This window comes from Corapipo altera, unplaced genomic scaffold, assembly GCF_003945725.1.
Source record: "Corapipo altera isolate COAL_440 unplaced genomic scaffold, ASM394572v1 160, whole genome shotgun sequence".
Lineage (NCBI taxonomy): Eukaryota > Metazoa > Chordata > Aves > Passeriformes > Pipridae > Corapipo > Corapipo altera.
Genome location: NW_020885016.1, coordinates 493,765 through 513,007, shown reverse-complemented (window position 1 = coordinate 513,007; position 19,243 = coordinate 493,765). Strand labels below are relative to the sequence as shown.

General features: G+C 58.4%; 1 protein-coding gene across 4 annotated transcripts in view; it reads left to right on the top strand.

Annotated features, from left to right (window-relative positions):
- Window positions 1-12,896, top strand: part of PCDH1 (protocadherin 1) — a 56,259-nt gene extending 43,363 nt beyond the window's left edge. For 3 of the 4 annotated variants that reach the window (XM_027667645.1, XM_027667643.1, XM_027667644.1), the window contains exon 5: window positions 11,973-12,896. In XM_027667645.1, coding sequence (XP_027523446.1) covers window positions 11,973-12,358 — 386 coding nt within the window. In that variant the 3' untranslated portion in view covers window positions 12,359-12,896. Of the gene's footprint in view, window positions 1-10,073; window positions 10,117-11,972 lie in introns of all 4 variants that reach the window. The other variant, XM_027667646.1, reaches the window with a different exon arrangement.
- Window positions 12,897-19,243: the final 6,347 nt, after the last annotated feature.

The window sequence follows — 19,243 nt, the reverse complement described above, 5'->3', positions numbered from 1 at the left end:
GATTATGAGAATTTCTTTTCAAGACCCATTAGCTTAACCATGCTTTGGAAGAGAGGTGTGGAATTTGGCATGGAAGCTCTCAGTATCAGTTGGGGGTTGCTTGCCCCAAAATGACTGAGCCTTTCATTGATTGTACTCCAGCACCATTCCCTGGAGAGCTGTGCCCACACACCCTTGTGTGGCCTTCAAGCAACAGCATTTCCAGGGTTTATGCATCAAGGGAATCATCAGGGGAACAGATTCCCACTGACAGAGAGTAGGTTTAGATTAGATGTTAGGAAAAAATTGTTCCCTGGGAGGGTGGGGAGGCCCTGGCACAGGTTGCCCAGAGAAGCTGTGGCTGCCCCTGGATCCCTGAAAGTGTCCAAGGCCAGGTTGGACGGGGCTTGGAGCAACCTGGGCTAGTGGAAGGTGTCCCTGCCCATGGCAGGAAGGTTGGAACGAGATGATCTTTCAGGTTCCTTCCAAGCCAAACTGTTCTGTGATTCTATGGTCCATGCCCTCCTTTGGAGACCTGGTACAGGACTTTACTGCTGTTGCTTGATGGACATCCCTCCTGGTTCTTGATGACCATCCGTCCTGTTGCTTGGTGGCATCCCTCCTGGATGTGCCCCTTCCCCAGGACTCTGGGGGTGCCCAATTTTCTTTGGTAACAGCAAAGAAAATTCTTTTCTGGTACAGCATGGCTCCTCTGGGAGGGTTGAGCATGGCTTGTTCTGCCACAGGGGCTTGTGGCTCGCACGGGCTCTGGTGTCAGGTTGCTCCTGGGGGTGCTTTGCTGGGAGCAGTGATGTGTTTGTTTGAGCAGTGTGTGCCCAGATGGGCAAGAAGGCCAAGGGCACCTGGTTTGTATCAAAAATAGTGTGATCAGCAGGACCAGGGCAGGGACTGTCCCTGTGCTGGCCCTGCTGAGGCCCCTCCAGGGCTCTGTCCAGTTCTGGGCCCTCATGGAAGAGAGACATGAAGGGGCTGGAGCATGTGCAGGGAAGGGAACGGAGCTGGGGAAGGGGCTGGAGAGTCAGTCATATGAGGGAGCTGGGGGGGCTCAGCCTGGAGAAAAGGAGGCTCAGGGGGGACCTTCTGGCTCTGCAACTCCCTGACAGGAGGGGGGAGCCGGGGGGGGGGGGGGGGGTCGGGCTCTGCTCCCAGGGAACAAGGGACAGGAGGAGAGGGAACGGCCTCAGGCTGTGCCAGGGGAGGGGCAGGTTGGACCTCAGGAGGAATTTCTCCATGGAAAGGTGGTCAGGCATTGGAAGGAGCTGCCCAGGGAGGTGGTGGAGTCCCTGGAGGTGTTCAAGGAATGGGATGTGGCACTCAGGGCCCTGGGCTGGGGAACAAGGTGGGGATTGGTCAATGGCTGAACTCAGTGACCTTGGAGGTCTTTTCCAACCTCATTGGTTCTGTGAATTTTTGGTTCTGTTGGAAACCTGCTTTGGGGCAGGTGGGGGGTCCAGGGTCCTGTTCCTGCTGGGAGACGGAGCCAGCCTGTAGTGCCTCCCAGCCAAGGCAACTTCCTTGGCTCACTCCCAGGCTGGCACTGTGGAATTCCACCTGGAGCACAGAGGACTCCGTGTCCCCCCACACACAGCACCAGGGCTGGAAGCCTGGGGTCCCTCTGGCCTCCCAGTCTCTGGGCTGCCAACATAGAGGGACTCTTTCTTTGTCTTCTTCTCCCTTTTATTGTCCTTCCTGGGGCCTGTTCTCTGCCCTTCTGCTTCTTCCCTGGCGAGCTGGCAGAGGCTGCCTCAAGCTCCAGTGCCCTCCGTGATTAGCTGCTGCCAGGAAGGGAAGCACGACTGCAGCTTTAATTAAATGATAAGGGCAGAGCCCCGGAAGTGGGGAGATAAGTGCAGTGGTGTCTGCCACCACACTTGCCCAGGCTCTTTCTAATTAGCTTTGAGAAGCTCTAGAGAGGAGGATTAACCCTTGGAGGGAGACTGGGTGGAGCGGTGGGCTGCAGCACATGGAGGGTGCTGTGCCATCCCAAGGGATGGGGGGCTGCAGTTCCCCTGGAAGCGTGTGTGGGATGTGGGCTGGAGGGGATCCTTCTGTGTGCTCCCCTGAGCCCTGGATCCTGAGCAGGGGGGAGAGGTCAGGGAGGATCAGACCCAGCCTTTCATAGGCTCAGGTAAAAGGCAGAGCTCAAGGATTAGGTGCCCAGGTTCCTTCTGTAAGAAGCATTTGCTGCTCTAACAGACCCCATGGGTGTGGGGTGAGTGTCCCCAGCCCCGGGAGCAGGGACAGGAGTGCAGGGCACAATCCTGCCGTGGGTCACATCTCCAGTCCCCTCTGGAACCACAGTGTGTCTCAGTGATGCTCTGAGAGGGGGGGACTTGGGGAGATGGGGTAAGAGGAGCACTGTATGTCACCAACCCATAATGACATGGACCAGGAGCTCTCCAGGACCTGGTGCCACAGGGTGGCACAACCTGTCCCTCACCCAGATGCAGCTGGAGAGTCTGGAGGGCTGGAGGAGGGCACCTTGGCTGTGGCACTGTGTCACTGGGTCAGTGGGTGGCCAGAGCTCTCAGTGGCATAGGTGACACTCTCCCCGGTGGCCCCTTCTGGCCACCCCCTTCCCATCAGCTGGCAGCACACAGGCACCCTGAGCATGCCAGGGAGCCCTGGGAGGGGCATTCCTGTGTCCCCAGGGAGCCTCTGGCTGGAGAACAGGACAGGTCACCCCCCCAGAGCCAGGCTGGGACCCCCACTGGGAGGAATCCTGAGCACTGGAGGCATCCATCAGCAAAGGCAAGGTGGGGATGGGGAAGGAGCAATTGTGGAGGTATTTGGGCAGCAGGAATGCGCATACAAGGCATGCATGAGCTGGCAGCCCCCGGGGAGAGCAGGTGCTGCTGCTCCCCGATGGCATTTACATAACCATCATTAGCTCTTGTGAGAGAGACTCAAAAGCCCTCTGTGTGCTCCCACCTGCCCCTTTTCCATGGGCAGGGCTGGAAGAAGGGCAGCTCCACGGACTCCTTGTCAGGACCTTTGTGTGCTCCTAAAGGTCCCACAGGAGTTGTTACTCACCGGGGGTGGATGTTGCAGCAGCAAACAGTGAGGAGGGGAGATGGTTTGGTTACTGCACACTTTGGTTTGTGGGTCTCCTCGACCTTTCTGGTGGCTGTTTGTGCAATGTCTGTTGTCTGTCATGATTGACCAGAGAGTTTGGATACAAGGATTTCATTTTGGAGCTGGATTTCTTCGTTTTATTTGTGAGTGAAGAGGATTGCCCAGCAATGCTTATCACCTGGTTTCAGTTGCTGGGAAGTTTTAACTGCAAGGAGTCAATTTTTCACAGTGGACATGTGCCACATACCAAATATTTTGAAAGGTGCCGGTGAAATCTGCCCAGGTATTTCACTTCCAAAAGGAGGTAGGAAAGGAAATTGCCAGGTTTTCCCCATTAGGAAAACAACCCCCCTAACCTCCAGCCCCTTCTTTAGAGGAGCAATTTTCTGTGATCTCTTGACCCTTTCTTTGTACCTTCCCCAATTTCTGCAGCCTCTGGGGCAGAGTCTCACTGAGAAAGCATCTTCTTCCCGAAAAGCCTGTTATATCTCCAGGTGGTTCTGTCCTCTCTGAGGGAGGCACAAAGTGTGGGAGGCACAAAGGGACCCTGAGGAAAGTATTTCCCCCCAGAGTGTAACTCTGGTCTGCCTCATGAAGCAGACTTCCATGAAGTGAATTAAGACTGCATGGACAATCCTAATTTTGGCATTTCCTAACCTTTGAACCCTGTAATCCTATTAAGCTACTTCTTAACATAATTATTCCGTAGTTTAATGTAATAATTCTGCTTTTTATAGTCCAGTGAAGGTTGAAGCCCCACTATGCCTGGGCAGAAGATCATGTAAGTGGCACCACAAGCACAAAATCTGTTATAGGAGGATTGCATTTGTTTTGCTGGGTATCACAGGGATTGCAGTGAAGCTGGAGGGCAGGTGGGGATTTTGGGAGCCCTGTGGGTACCGCAGTGCGTTGCTGAGCCCTGTGAGCCCTTCCTGATCCCTGCAGGAACACGGTCAGTGTCCAGAAACATCCATCTGAGAGCTCTGCCTCCCGTTGCTGTGGCGATGTGGCTGCTGTCACACAACTGCCCGTGGTGTAACTGCAGCAGGGAGGTGGTTCCTGACCCTCCAGCTCCGGCAAACACAGGAAGAACACGTCCCCTGGGAGCCTGGGCTCGGGCCCTCGCTGCCGACAGAGCGCTCCAGCACTACCTGTGCCGGTGCTGCTGAGGCTGGTGGGTGCATCTGTCCACATTCATTACATGCTGGTTCTGCTGGGATACCCTTGGCAGGAGCTGGGAAGTCGTTTGCCGCGGAGCTGCGTGTGAGTGTTGTAATACACTCCAGAGGCCACGGTTTGATCCGTGTGCGCATCTGGGGGCTGACAGGCCATTAACTCCGGAGCCAGCTGTCTGTGCCGGTGTAGCTACTATTGTTTAGCAAGAGGGGAGAGATGCTCAGTGCTGTAGGGGCTGGGGGAGATGGCTCTGTGTGTTATATCTCATGACTTCAGTGCCGAGGAGAGATCCATCTGCATGCTGGCACCAGCCTGAGGATGCCTCAGTATTTATTGGAAGAGCGGGTGTTGCTCGTTATTGCCCCGAGAGCTGTAGGTGTGGCGTGGAGCTGCAGTCACCACCTTTCTGGGCAGTGGCAGGTCGGTCTCTGGTACCGGGAGCCATCTGTCTGCGTGCTGTAGTGACGGTGGTAAGTTTGGAAAGCCATCTGTCTGGGTGTTGTAGTGCTAGAATTGGTCCCCGAAGCCGTCTGTCTGGGTGTTGTAGTGCTAGGAATGGTCCTGCAAACCGTCTGCCTGGGTGGAGGGGATGATGTGAGCTCAGACTGGGAAAAACAGGGGCTGACGTGGACTGCAGGGAGCTCTCGGCCTGTGCTTTCAGCTCCCGACGTTTCTGTGCTCATTGATCTCTGGAGCATTGCTGTGGGAACGGGCAGCGCTCCAGCAGCCTCCCCCAGGGCCTGGAAAGTGGGATTGGTGTTGTGCTCCTGCTGCTCTGGAGGTGGAGAGCTCTGGGCACATCCACATGGGAGGTGGGAACCTGGAGGCAGAGATGGGCTGAGGAGCTGGGGAAGGCACTCTGTGTCCAAAGGGTGTCCAGCCGTGTCCTGGGGGCATCAGGGAGGGGATTGTCCTGCTCTGCTCTGCCCTGGGATGGCCTCACCTGCAACATTGGGGCAGTCTGGGGGGACACAATGTCAGAAAGATTTAAAGCTGTTAGAGGGGGACACAAGGATGGTGAAGGGCCTGGAGGGGCCAAATGAGGAGTGGCTGAGGCCACTTGGCTTGTTCAGCTGGAGAGGCTGAGGTGAGACCTCACCGGGGTCTGCAGCTCCTCATGAGGGGCAGCTCCATCTCTGCTCTGTGTGAGCAGGGACAGCAGCCAGGGAATGGCTGGAGCTGTGTCAGGGCAGGCTCAGGTTGGATCTCAGCAAAAGGTTCTTCCCCCACAGGCTGGTTGGGCACTGCCCAGGCTCCCCAAGGCAGTGGGCACAGCCCCAAGGCTGCCAGAGCTCAAGGAGGGTTTGGACAGGGTGGGATTGTTGAGGTGTCCTGGGCAGGGTTAAGAGTTGTACTTGAGGACCTTTGGGGTCCCTTCCAACTCAGGATACTCTATGATTCCCTGCTGGGATAACACACTGACTGTGCCCAGATCATCTGGGGACCCTGAAGGAGGTGTCTGAGCTTTGCAAAGGAGGTCACGGCCCCACAGCTCCCTCCAGCACAGCCCCCCTCTCCCGAGAGCACTCCAAAGGGGAAGATGTGTTGGGAAGGAGCCACTGGGCTCCTGTTCCCCAGAGGAAGCTGAGCCAGGTGGGGATGGGCTGGTGAGCATCTCCTGGTGCCAATGTCGGGGGGGCTCCTCCAGGCTACTGGGTCTGGCACGGAGAGGGGTAAATAAAGGGGTGGGATAATGCAGGACATTTATTCCACCAGTGTTGGGATGCACAGGCATGAAGGACAGAATGGGATAGGATAAGATAGAGTAGGATTAGATTAGGATGGGATGGGATGGGATAGGATAGAGTAGGATAGGATAGGATAGAATGTAGGATAGGGCAGGGTAGGGTAGGATAGGATAGGGTAGGGTAGGGTAGGGTAGGATAGGGCAGGGTAGGGTAGGGTAGGATAAGGTAGGATAGGATAGGATAGGGTAGGGTAGGATAGGGTAGGATAGGATAGGGTAGGGTAGGATAGGATAGGGTAGGGTAGGATAGGATAGGATAGGATAGGATAGGATAGGATAGGATAGGATAGGATAGGATAGGGTAGCATAGGATAGGGTAGGGTAGGTAGGATAGCAATGGGGCTGCTGGTGTAAGGAAATGGGATGTTGGGACACACTATCCAGCATCGGGGTGCAGCGAGGAGGGAGCAGAGCAGCAGCAGTGGTGCCTGGAGGAAGAGGAGGGAGCAGAGCAGCAGCAGTGGTGCCTGGAGGAAGAGGAGGGAGCAGAGCAGCAGCAGTGGTGCCTGGAGGAAGCAGCTCGGCAGGGGAGTGGTATCTGGAGGGAGCAGTGCTGTAAAACATGGCACCTGGAGGAAATGGCACTGGAGGAGCAGCAGTGCCTGCGGGGCACACAGCAGCAGGGGGAGGCAATACCTGGAGGGAGCAGCAGCTCAGAACGTGGCACCTGGAGCAGGTGGCACCCTGGGGGAGCAGCACCTGTAGGCAGCAGCGCCGTGGGGGAACGGCGCTTCCCAGGAATGCGCCGTGGGGGGAACAGCGCCCATGGGGAGCGGCACCACGGGAGAGGGGCACCTTGGGTGGGCACGCTGTGGGGGACAGCACCCGTGGGGGACACCTGTGGGGAGTGGCGCTGCGGGGGAGTGGCACCTGTAGGGAATGTTGGCACTGGAGAGTGGGATCCGTCAGCAGTGGGCCCTGTGGGGAGCGGCGCCCCGGGGAGCCTGGAGGAGCGATGGCACGGGAGAACAGGGAGCAGGGACACCGGGAAGGGGAGTAGGGAATGGTGCCTGCTCCCAGGAGCTGTGCTGTGGGAAGGGAGTTGCTGGAAAGGGTGGCATCAGGGAGGCTGTTCCCATGGCACAGGGAGGGAGGACAGTGCTGCTGGGGTGGGATGTCGGGGGAGGCACCACCATAGGGGATGGCCCAGGGTGTTCTGCAGAGCCCTGAGGGCTCCGAGTGGGAGAAGGGGTGTTTCCAGGTGTCCACAGCAGGACAATGAGGTGACAAAGCTGCCTCTACTGGAAACACTGCATCCTTCCCTGGCTGAGAGACAGACCTTTGAAAGGGACACCTTGGATACTTGAAAGGGACACCTTGGACATTTGAAAGGGACACCTTGGACATTTGAAAGGAGCACCTCACACCTCAGTTTGTGCTGTGGGCCACCCTCCATCCCTCTGCCTGCCAGGGTAGCAGAGGTACAGGGCTTTTGGGCTCTGCTTTTGGGGTAGCTGGTTAAAATTAGTAGCTGATGTTCTCCCCAGGTAGGGAAGGTGAGACTTTCTGATCTAATGCTTTTGGGAAAACATCCTGCTTTGCCTCTGAGCTGCTCTCCCCACACTCATATCCCTCATTTCTCCATGCCACCAAACCTCTCCAGTCCCTCCTAGCATGCTGTGCTTCCCTCCTCCTCCTCTCTCCAGGCTTCTCTGGATCCTCTGCCTTGCTCTGCTCTGTCACTGCCTCCCCTCCCTGAATTGCTCCACCACATTCCCTCACCTGCAAGGTCTGGCCTCCTGTGCTGCATCAATCCTGCTCCCCTGGACAGTGCTGATGTCTGAAGACAAGGGAGAACCAAACCAGGCTGTGGATGGTTGCAGATGGTGGCATAAAAACTGTGCTTGGGGCTGGCTCTCAGCCTCTGCTTGAAGCCACCTGGCTTGGAGTGGGCAAGGGAACCTCTGCAGGGCTCCTGCAGGAGAGGGAAGTGCCTGCTTTTGTCTCATCCCTCACAGTGCTCCAGAGCACTGCTGCAATCCCCCATGAAGAGCAATAATGTCACCAGAGGAGCCCTTGGAAATGGCTGCAACAGGATGTGTTCCTGCCCTGGGTGGGGATAGAGAGAGAGGAATAATTAGCAGCAGCACCAGTATGTGCCTCTTCCCGGAGGAACCAGCCTGCCACAGTCTCCTTCACAAAGAGCAGAGGTGCCCTGGATGGCAAGAGGTAGGAACAGCCCTGGGAGCAGTACCACGGCTCCAGAGAGCCTCCCCTCCTCCAGCCAGAGAGAGAGGGCCCAGGGTGCATCCTGCTGTAAAACCCCAGCCGTGCCCCCTTTTCATCTGCAGAAATCAAGGGTATCCCACTTCTCCTACCCTGGATTCATCCCTAAGCAATGTGCTGAGGAGAGCTACAGGAGGCACCTGACAAGGGGATGGATGCCAGAGCAACGGGAAGCTGTAGGAAGGGGGGAGCCAGAAGGCTGTGAGGATGCCCAGCCAATCCCACGGCCCTCCTGGCTGGGGAGTGCAGCCTTCTGACTTGGAATGAGGATAACACAGGATGGGCCAGCCCTGGGAGCCGGCAAAGCTCAGGAAAACACGGCGGCTGCACAGGCACAGCTTCACTCTGAGCAGCCAGGATACTGTGATGATGGAGAGGGCACGGCCATCCTCTTCATCACCTGGGAACTCTGACAGATTTCAGGGGTCCAGAGGCACAGAACTGCATTTCTGGGGTGGAGAAGGGATCTGAAATCCCGAGTACCCTTTGTAGGGTGATGTGGGCACCTCACCACCCCACAGGGCATCCAAGGTCAGCACTTTGTGGGCAAAATTTCCACCAAAGAAAGATTCCTGCAGTGGCACATCAGAGTCTGAAGCACCAGCATGTGCTGAGAATTAGGCCATAGGGTCGTGTTTGCCCTAAATCACAGCTATTCAGGAATTACACCCTGCCCCGTTCCCGAGCTCTCAAAGCAGAGCTCATGGCACATAATCCTCCCTCCAGCAGCTCCAGTGCCAACATCCCACTGCAAACAAGGGGACAACGCTGGAAAAAGGCTTTAGTGCCAGCAGCAGACAATGGGAAAACCAGAATAAAAGCCCCTGAACACAGAGTTCCTGCTTGATCCTGCCATTTCCAAGCTGCCGCTGGCACGAGGAAATCGCCAGGGCTTTGTTCACTGCAGAGGTGGGTTTGATTTCGGTCCTGCCAGTCCCTTCTGTGAGCTCAGCAAAGCACCTTGTGCCAGAGGAAGAAGGGATGGCAACCATCCACTGCCTGCCCTTGGAGCCCAAGGCATTGCTGGAGGATGAAATGATCTCCAGTAGGAAAGCTGGTGAGAAAGCGATGGCAATATTTCCTCTCGGACGGAAGTGGAGAACGACGTAACGCGACCTCACACTGACCGAGATATTGTGTTGTCCTGAGAGGAAGACCTGATGGATCATCCTGGGCTCAGGCTCTGTTCTCTGCTTTGACTTGCACAGAGCAGAGATGAAAACCAAGCTGTCGTGCCTCTGGTGTCACCTCTTGCTTTCCAGCTGCAGCCGGGAGAGAGAACCGAGGCAGCTCCGCGGGAAATAGGACACTTGGTCGGTGGCCAGCCCCGAGGATGACCCCACAGACATGCCCTGCCAAGCTCTGCTCTCGTGCTGCCCCGTGCCGGTGCCTTGTCCCCTGTGACGCTTTGAGCTCCTGCTTTTGTCCCCGCAGTGTGAGCGTGGCTGTCCCCTGTGCTCGCGGTCGTTGTCCCGCTGGTGGTGTGTCCGTGCGTGTGTGTTGTGGTGGGATGCACGGCCCCTCTGCACGCCTGGACTTGGGGTGCCACGAGCCAGGTGGCTCCAAGCTCTGCCTCAGGATCACGTGTGAGGCCAGTGGGCTCCAGGAAGGCTTGGGATAAGGCTGGAGAAACTAGTGAGCGATGAGCAGCGGTGGCCCAGCAGCCTCAAGGAGGCTGGAGCAGGGCCAGGAGAGGCCAAGGGACTCCTGAAGGCAGTGGGGACCAGGGGGATGCTCTGGGACTCGGGCTGGCAGAGGGTCAGGGGTCCAGGAGGATCCTGGGGGGGTGTGTGGAGGTGGGGGCTGTGCACTGATGTGACCCTCTCGTCCTTTTTCTGCTCCTCATTAGAGTCCCCTGAGCGGAGCAGGCTGTGAAGGGGGTCTGCACTGAGGTATGTCCCTGTGGCTTCTGCCAGGATATCACAGCTTCCGTGTGTGCCAGGGCATGGGATACAGGAGACGGCTCCCAGCACGGGGGCCAGAGCCCCTGCAGGAACCAGGGGAAACATCTGGGGTGCCTCAGCCCCCAGAGGAGCTGAGAATTTGGGATCCAGTCGCTGGGGGCTGTTTTAGGGCAAGATATGCTCACTCCCTGGTTTGCTGCTAACTTCGCCCCTTCTTCCATTCCCCTGTCACTTGTAACCCTTGTCAAGCATTCCCAGCATTGTGTGGAGCCTTCTCCTGCAGAGTCCTTCCCTGAATCCCGGGGTTGCCTGTGTGTGAAAGCTGTGCCAGTGTGACATGGGGACATCTGTGTCTTGAGGGTCCCAAACTGGAGGCAGGAGGGAGTGCTGATGAGGGCAGAACTCCCAGCATGGTGCTCTGGTTTCCTTCTTCCCAGGGTTGAGGCAGTGCCACTGGGTCTGTCTTTTTTTTAGGAGAAGGGAACTGTGTGTACCAGTGTGTGTCTGGTGGGAAGGGGGATGCCCTGTGTGCCTCAGGTCCCAGAACTCCTCAGCAGCTCCCTCTGTCAGTCTTTATCAGTGAGGTAGTGAACTCCTGGGTGGAGAGATGGAGAGGACTTCTGGGAACCACAAGGGACATCTGCAAGTCTCAAGGTCACGAACAGCCCCCCCTTTCACTCCAGCATCAGCACCAGGCTTGATGTGCCCACAGGTGCTTGTGGTAGCAGGCAGTGATGTGTCCCAGGCAGCAGCAGGGCACTGTGTTGTGTCCCAAACTGGGGGAGAGGTCAAGGAATGGCTTCTGTCTGGGATGGCTCTTGGAGGGACACACTTCTGGATGGAAACACCAAGATTTGGCTTCTGAAAACTTGTGACAGGTACTCCTTGTGTCAGGGACACATGGCCAAGGCTCAAGAAGACCTTGTAGTGCCTGGGGTAGGGGGTGGCTGGTATGTGAGGACACCACAGCATGAACTGGTGTAACTGGTGGTCAGTGTCCTGTGTGTGCCAGGAGCAGGGAGCTGCTGGTGCCCTCAACATACCAGGCTCCCCCAGGGGCAGGTGTTTGGTGCACAGGGAGGCTTGGGGACAGGGTCTCACAGCAGGTCCAGCCTCTCTGGGGCTGGACATGGGTTTGCCCACGTGTGCTTTGCTGTGCTCAGGGATTTCAGACTCTGCAGGAGACCAGAAGATGCCTGAGGACTTCTGGCTGGGCTTGTGGCTCCTGCTGATGGGTGCCTGGGGAGGCTGGCAGGTGGCCTGCCTTGACTGATGTGAGCAGGGCAGGGCTGCCCAAGGATCCTGCTCAGGAAACATGGTTGTGCCTCAGGGTGGTGAAGAGCTGGGCTGTGTTTAGGGCAGTTCTGTCTCTGCGCGGTGAAGCCACTGGTGGTGCCCAAAGGTGCTGGACCAAGGGAGTTCCTGGAGCCTTGCAGGGTCCAGGTGGTGCCCACAGCTGTGGGATCACAGGTCTGGGGGCAGCGTGTCCCCTGCTGTGCAAATCCAGGTTGTGGAGCACCTCCTGTGCCATCCTTGTCTCCAAGGGGGTGGGCTTGGTGAGCTCTGCCCCCCATTTCTCTGCACGGACCTGCTGCAGGGTGATCCTTCGTCCAGGGGGAGCTGGAGCTGTGACCTTGGATGGGAGCCTTGGGTTCCCTTCCCAGCTCTGCTTCGCTCCCGGGGTGTCCATGGGTCCAGCTCCGTGGGTGTCTGTGGGTCCAGCTGTTCCCTGCCACCGCTGGAGGGTGAGGGCAGGACAGAAACTCCCAGTCTCTGCTGCTCATCCCCGTGCCCCGTCCCGGCACCCCGGGTGTGTAACGCTGCTCTCCCTTCCGTCCCCGCAGATCTCCGGCCTCTGCCCGATGTAGCCATGACTGGGACCTGCACCCGGGAGTGCACGGAGTTCGGCCACTCGGACACCTGCTGGATGCCCGGCCAGTCCTCCCCCAGCCGCAGGCCCAAGAACGCCCTCAAACTCTCCACTTTTGTGCCTTACCAAGACAGAGGGAGTCAAGAGCAAGTCGGGAATGGCAGCCCCAGACTCTCAGAAGAGCGCAGCACCAAAATGGCCAACCTCCGCCTGCTCCCCACGTACAGTGCCTTCTCCAATAGTAGCCATGAGCCCTGCAAGGACTCTCCCATGGAGGAAATTCCTCTCACCCAGACCTCGGACTTCCAGCCAGCCACCACCCCCTCGGCGCAGACCACCAAGAGGGAGATCTACCTGTGAGGCTGGGCGTGAGGGGCAGGGAGCAGCTGCGCTTCTGAGGCCAGTGCCCAGAGGAACGTTATAAACCTTCGATGCTTTACGGCTCCGGCCGGTCCTCCAGGCAGTGGGCTCTGCGGAGAGCAGGGCGGGGCGAGGCAGGGATGCGAGGAGCGCCTTTTTAACCCGCTGTTTCCCGGGGCTGGGAGTGGGTGGGAAGGCTGAAAAGCATCTGAAACCCGATTCCCGAGCACTTGCGGGTGCATGTCTCCGAACTGCTGCGTCGCCGGGGAGGGCTGGGCAGGCTCCTGGTGCGGAGGGCACGGCTGGGGAGAAGGGCTTACGTACCAAAGGTCCACGCAGAGCTGGTGGAGTTCCTGGGGCATAGGACGAGGGGTGTTCCCGCACACGGGGAGCGAGCTGCCTGTCTCTTTGCTGTAGACTCCTGTAAATACTTAGGAATGACATTCAAGTCCTGCCTGATCGAAACTTTTTATTGTCCTTGAAACAAAAAAGACGTTTAAACAAAAACAAACAAACAAACAAACCACACATAAAAAAAGAGGAAAAACAAAACAAAACAAAAAAAAAAAGGAAAAAGAAAAACAAACCACAGGGAGCAAGTTCCAGCTTGGAATGGTTTGCTGCGTGGAAGAGCCCCTGGGAGCGCAGCGTCCGGCCCGCACTCATGTTCTATATTGTAAATAGAGATGTGACCAGTCCCTGAAACAACAGCTGGGGAGCTGGAGGAGAGGGGCAGCATCCCTGCTGGACTGTAGGGACTTTGCTATTTTTCAGCCTGGATCTCTTTCTGAACGTTGTCACTGTGCCCACAAGCTGCAGGGTCCCTAGGGACTGCCCGGTGCCATAGGTGGGGTCTGCTTTTGGGGGGTGGGGGGTTCCCTGGTGGTGGCCGGGCGCCTGGCGGGTGGAGGAGGGATGGGGAAGCCCCCAGTGAAGGGACCGGCTGGGTCCGGGGAGGGGATGTCCCAGTGCAGGGACCGGCTGGGTCCGGAGAAGCCCTCAGTCCCACTCTGCTGGCAGGGAGGTCGTCACCGGCTGTGGTGTCTCAGCCCATCCCCTCGTGCCTCCTCGGGGCAGGGGATGCCCGTGAGGCGGCCGTGCCATGCCCTGGACCTCCGTCCCACCCACCTGTAAAGCCACCATTGCCTTTGTGAGGAGGAGCTTTGTCTCAGGGTCACACCGGGGGCCACCGAGCCCCTGCCCACTGGACTCCCGCTGCCCTTAGGCCACGGGGCCACTCTCACGGGGTCCAGCTTTCTCTTCCATTGTCAAAGGTCCACCGGTCTCCCTGGCAGGTCCCCGCTGCCCTGGCATCCTCAGCTCCCTTGCAGGGCACCCAGCCAGGGCAACCCTGCATGGGCAGCGGGGAGAGGACCCCCTGCCCCTCAAGGGACTCCCCAGAGGGGCCGCCTGGGCACTCTCTCTGCTTCTTGGGAGCTGGGGCACGGTCCTGTTTTTGGGGGCTCCACGTGCCCCCCTGGCAGGAGGGGTCCGGGCGACTCGCGCCTCATTCCCGGGTAGCCCTTCCCGGCCTTCCCCCGCGGGGACGCGGGGACGGGCTGTGCTGCACCGTAGTTCTTCCCGTACTCGCGCGTCTTCATCTCTGGCATCTTCCTTGGGGAGCGGGGCCAGCGGTACCTGCGGGATGGTTCCCCCCGTGGTGGCTCATCCTCGGACCGCGCGGTCCGTCACCGCGGGGCTCCGCCGGCACAGGGACACCCCCGGGGCTGCGGCTCAGGGACTGCCCTGCCATAGCTGTAGTGCCTGTCGGGGTGCAGCGCGCCGGGGCCCCCCTGCCCAGCCTCCTCCCTCCCTCCAGCATCCTTCTCTGAGCAGCTCCTCTCCCTCCGCGGTGGCAGGAGGCGGCCAGCTCGCGGGTGCGGCTCCCGCTGGCCTGAGGGGACACGGTGCGAGCCGAGCCCGGGCGGCAAAGGAAGGGTGGCAGAAGGCGCCTGTTCGCCCCCGTTCCCTCGTGCCCCGGCCCTGCCTTCCCCGGGCGGCACCGTGCCACGCACCGCCCGCGGCCCCGGCACTCGGGGGGCACCCCGGAGGAGGCAGGACCCTCCTCCCGGCCTCCTGCTGCTCCCGCCCACCGGCCGGGCGTCCCTCCCGTCGGGCGCGATGCTCCCGGTGGACCAGCCCGCCCGTCCGGGCATCCCTGCTCTCCCCTCGCCCGCGGGGGGCCCGCGTTCCCCTGGTCTGGCTGCCTGAGCAGGTCCCGCTCCTGAACTTGTTTTTATTGTAGCTCTGTAGTTTCAGGGCCAAACTGGGCAGAATGTGCAATTTGGCCGTGCTGGCCAGGATCTCTGACCCCGCTGCCAACCCGGCTGCTCACGCCTCCCCTGGGCTCAGGCAGTGGCAGTGTCCAGTGCCCCTCGTGGGGACCCCCTGGGACAGCGGTGTGGCCCCATCTGAGGGGTGCTTGTCCAAGACCGACCTTATCCTGGCCCCTCAGCTGCGGGTGGGCTCCCTGCCTCATGCCCGGGGTCTCCAGAGGGCCCCTGAGGCTGGAATCCCCGCAGCTGGAGGTGCTGTCCTTGTCTCCTGGAGCACATGGCGATGTCCTCAGTGCGAGCACGGTGCGAGGGGGGAGTGCAGAGGGGGTCCCCGAGGGGTGGGTGTGGGCACGGGTGCCACGGGGAGGGAGGGTTGGGGGGAATGAGTCTCGTGGGGGGTGCACAGAGGGATGGTGGGGCTGGGGGTTTGGAGGGCAGCACAGTGGTGAGAGGGCACGGGGGGCTGGGGGGTGGAGAGGGGCTGGGGGGAGCATGGAGGGGAGGGTGGGTGTGTGGGGAAGAACAGAGGGGGCAGTGGGACTGGGTCCTCAGTGGGGTGCCAGAGGGGTAGGAGGCTCTGTGGGGCGCAGCAGGGATGGGGCCCTGGGGAGGAGAAGGCCCTGGGAGAGGGGGTGCTGGGGATTTGTCCCGGGGCGAAGTTGACAGTGTCACTGGGGATCAGTCCTGGGGGAGGGTGAAGAAGAGGTGCTGTCGGAAAGAAGCTCATTTGCACAATTATAAGCCAGAAGGATAAAGCCTCTGTGCACGTGGGGAGGGGGAAGCTCCCCACGGGCTCCAGTCTAGACAAGCACAGGGAAGAGGAGGGGGTTGGACGCCTCTGAGGAGGGTTCACTGTATCTCACACTGCACTAGGACAAGCCAGGGGGAAAACCAAAGGTGGGAGCCAGGGAGCAGGCGGGCTGCGTGGGAAGGATCTAAGCGACCCCTTTGTAGCTCTTCAGTGTTGGTTCTATTTATACGAGATTTCATTTCCTTGCTTGTGATGCCTTGTTTTTTGTACAGTTTTATGTACATGCAGGTGTAGCTTTTCTAAAGGAGAAATCCTACGGCAGAGTAAAAGTACCCAACTATTTTTCAGATGGTGACCTATGTCTAAGGCGACGCCTCTTGCTAAGGTTGTATTGCTCTCAATGTGTGATGCATTTCCCTGTGCGGGGAAGGCTTTGGGCCTTGGGCTTGGTTTTCCCCGGGCGCTGTGAGCACAATTGATTCCCTTGTAACTCTTTCTGTTCGGAGCAGTGAGCATGACACCGTTGTGATCCCCTTTCCGTTCTCTCTCCTGTTCTGTTTGTTTGCTGAGCTGTCAGATGACCAACTCCATTGTAATTAGCCCTTCCTAAAGCTTTACAATAAAAGTGTGAAAACCCGGCCGCCTGTGCCTGGCTGGTTCTTCCCGTGTCACATCCTTACACAGAGTTTCTGGAGAGCCTTGGATTTACCTCCTTCCCCCAGGTGCACAGAGCTCTGGGGTGGCTGCTCTTGTCTATCCACTCCTGTTTTCCAGTTTAAGGATATTTCTGAATATTTCTATGAATAAGATAACCCCCCAAAGCAGTTTGCCACAAACCAGTCTCCTTTAAGGCCAGGTTGGATGGGACTTGGACAGCCTGGACTAGTGGAAGGTGTCCCTGCCCATGGCAGGGGGTGGAATGAGATGAGCTTTCAGGTCCCTTCCACCCAAGCTATTCTATGATTTAAAACCAAAATGTTTCAATGAAAAGACATCTTCAGACCCCAGGCTGCCTGCACCTGTCACCAGCTAAGGTGGGAACCATGGGAAGTCACATCAAGTGCTCCAGATTCCCTCCAACCTCCATCACTGCTCCTTGGAGCCCTGATCCATTTCCCACCATTCACCATCTCCTTTACCAAGCATGGGTGATGGTTTTTAGGTACTTTGGACCCTTTGGAAACAGCTGAGCCACTTCAAACTAGGGCACATCTGTGGCTGCTTCCCACCACAGCTGCAGGGAGCTCTCTGAGCCATGGCTGTGGTGGTTCCCTGGTTTCTTCACACAGGACTAGGCAGGATCAGGAGCTGTACAGGGGGGGTTCTTGGCTCAGAGTAGAGTTGCTGCCCTCGTTAGTGGGATTACATGTGAGTGCTGGGCTCACACACAGCACTGCACCTCTCTCTGCTGAGCCGTGGGCACTGGACTCCTCTGGTTGTGCTACCAGGCAAAGGCAAGACTCACCCCAAGCTTGGAAGACCCCAGCAAGTGTTCCTGGGAAGGAAGGAAGAGTTCCCACATGAAGATGTAGCCCATCCTCCTCTCCTCTGTGTAGAGACTCCCTTTCTACCATTACCTTCTTCCCAGGCTCTGCTCTGGGCCATGAAGAGTGGGACTGATGCCCCAACTCCCGAGGGATCACTGCTCCTGGGTGAGGGGTGGGGGGCTCTCAGCTGCCCCTCAGGGCAGGCTCACTCCAGCTGGGCAGGGATGTGTCTCCAGGGATCCTGGGGAACCGAGCAGCCTTTGCTGCCTGCTGGTGGCCCATCCCAGGGAAAGAGGATCCACATGTTGAGGATGGTGTCAGGTTCCCACAGAGGGGCAGGTCAGAGCTGTCAGCACCCACCTGCCTTCAGGAGAGACCACCAAACGGTGCCTTCCTAAGCAAAGACACAGTCCCAGGACCTCCCTGTCCCTCCTGAACATTCCTGGCCTTGTGCCATGCCCTACAGTTGCTCCTCATGCTCCCTCCTCCTCCCCCTTTATCCCAGGATGTGCCCCCTCTCCATGTCCCCCATCTGTGCCTCCATCCCCTCTCTGCTGTACCTTTCTCTGCCCATCCCACCCATTCCCTCCTTGCCTCTCCTCCCCTATTCACTCTCTCCCCTCACCCCACTCCAGCACATCAAGCCTTCCCGCTCCTCCAGCACAGCCCTGAGCCTCCCATGTAGCCAGCTCTGTGCTGGGCTGGAAACCCTCTGGTTTCCATGGCAGCACACATCAATTACGGGGTGGGAAAGGGCCTCGAGGATGCGGAGAAGGAGGAGGAGGAGGATGCAGCTTGGGGCTTGGACACAGGGGCTTGGACACAGGGGCTTCCTGGGCAGCACTGGCCTTGGGATGGGTTCTGGTGCCCACTGAGCCCTGCAGGTGGATGTGGAAGGGGCTCCTCCACCCCAGGATTGTCCCACCTGCCTGGGCTCCTTGAGCAGCTGAAATGCAGCAGGGTGATGAAACCTTGGTGCCCCCGCTGAGCCCACTGATCCCTGGAGATTTGGGAATCATTCCTAGCTGAAGGTGGAGGACATGGAAGCTGTTCCTCCTGCCCACCCTTTGGTGGCCTCCCCTGGGGTGGGAACATCTGCAAAGAGGGGTCATGGGCTGAATGGCTGCCCGGTGGGGATGGTGTGTGATGGGAGGGGGGCTGGGCAAGGAACCACTTGTGCATAAGCTTTGTTCTGACCTGGGTTTAACAAATACACCTGGTTTAATTGGGTCCTCAGCTTACAGCAGGAACTGGGAATGTGCCAGGCCAGGGACATCCATTTTGATGGAAAATTTAATTCTTGTGTCTCCCAAGGGCCTGACCTTGCAGCCTCAGCTGTCCAGCTGCCTGCACAGCTCTGGCAGATTCATCTTCAGTTCTTACATGGCAAAGGGGATGAGGTTTGGGATCTCTCCCTGGCTCAAACCAGAAGTGACCAGATGCAGCAGCACCATCTTCCTCACAGAGGATGACTTTCCTGAGGGTTTTCCCAGCATGACTTTGCTCCATAATAAGCACCATGAAGTTTTAAAACACTGTTGGCAATAACCATAGAATCCCAAAATGGTGGTTTGGGCTGGAAGGCATCTTGAAGATCATCCAGTTCCACCCCCTGCCATGGGCAGGGACACCTTCCACTATTCCAGGTTGCTCCAAGCCCCGTCCAACCTGGCCTTGGACACTTGCAGGGATCCAGGGGCAGCCACAGCTCCTCTGGGCAACCTGTGCCAGGGCCTCCCCACCCTCCCCATCTGTGCTCATGTGTCTCCTTCTCCAAGTTCCTCACTGCCAGAGCAATGGGCATTCCTGCAAGCTGGAACCAGGGAACCAGGTGGGAATCTCAGAACCCCCTAATGGGTTTTCACTGAACCTTTAAAGAAATAAAAGGATCCTGAGAAGGCTCCTGGGCCAAGGAGGTTTGGTGGGAGGAGAGAGTGAGCCAGCAGAGCTCTGCCCAGAGCTGGCTGGAGTGGTGGCTGAGCAGTGGGATGGCACAGGGATGGTGGCCACAGATGCCCTCCTGGCATGGCAATAGGGCACTGGGCCACTGCTGTGCCAGCCTGGTGCTCGGGGTAGGAGTTCCAAAAGAATTTAAAAGCTGACACCACCTCTCCAGGATGTGTTTTATGCCTCGATGCCTTGCAGGCAGCTGTGGACCCCCGAGCCCACCGTGCAGGAGGAGCGGGACCAGGGCACGAGGGAGCTGCTCCCTCCTTCCCCGGCTGGCCCCGGGCTGTGGGAGGTGGCCCCGCTGGTCCCTCCCGTGCGCTGCCGTTAATAGGATGAGGTGGAGACAAGCCCGCGGTGGCCACGGAGCCTGGCCCTGCATATGTTGTGGTGGCCTCTGGGGGAGATTGGATATTGTGCTACA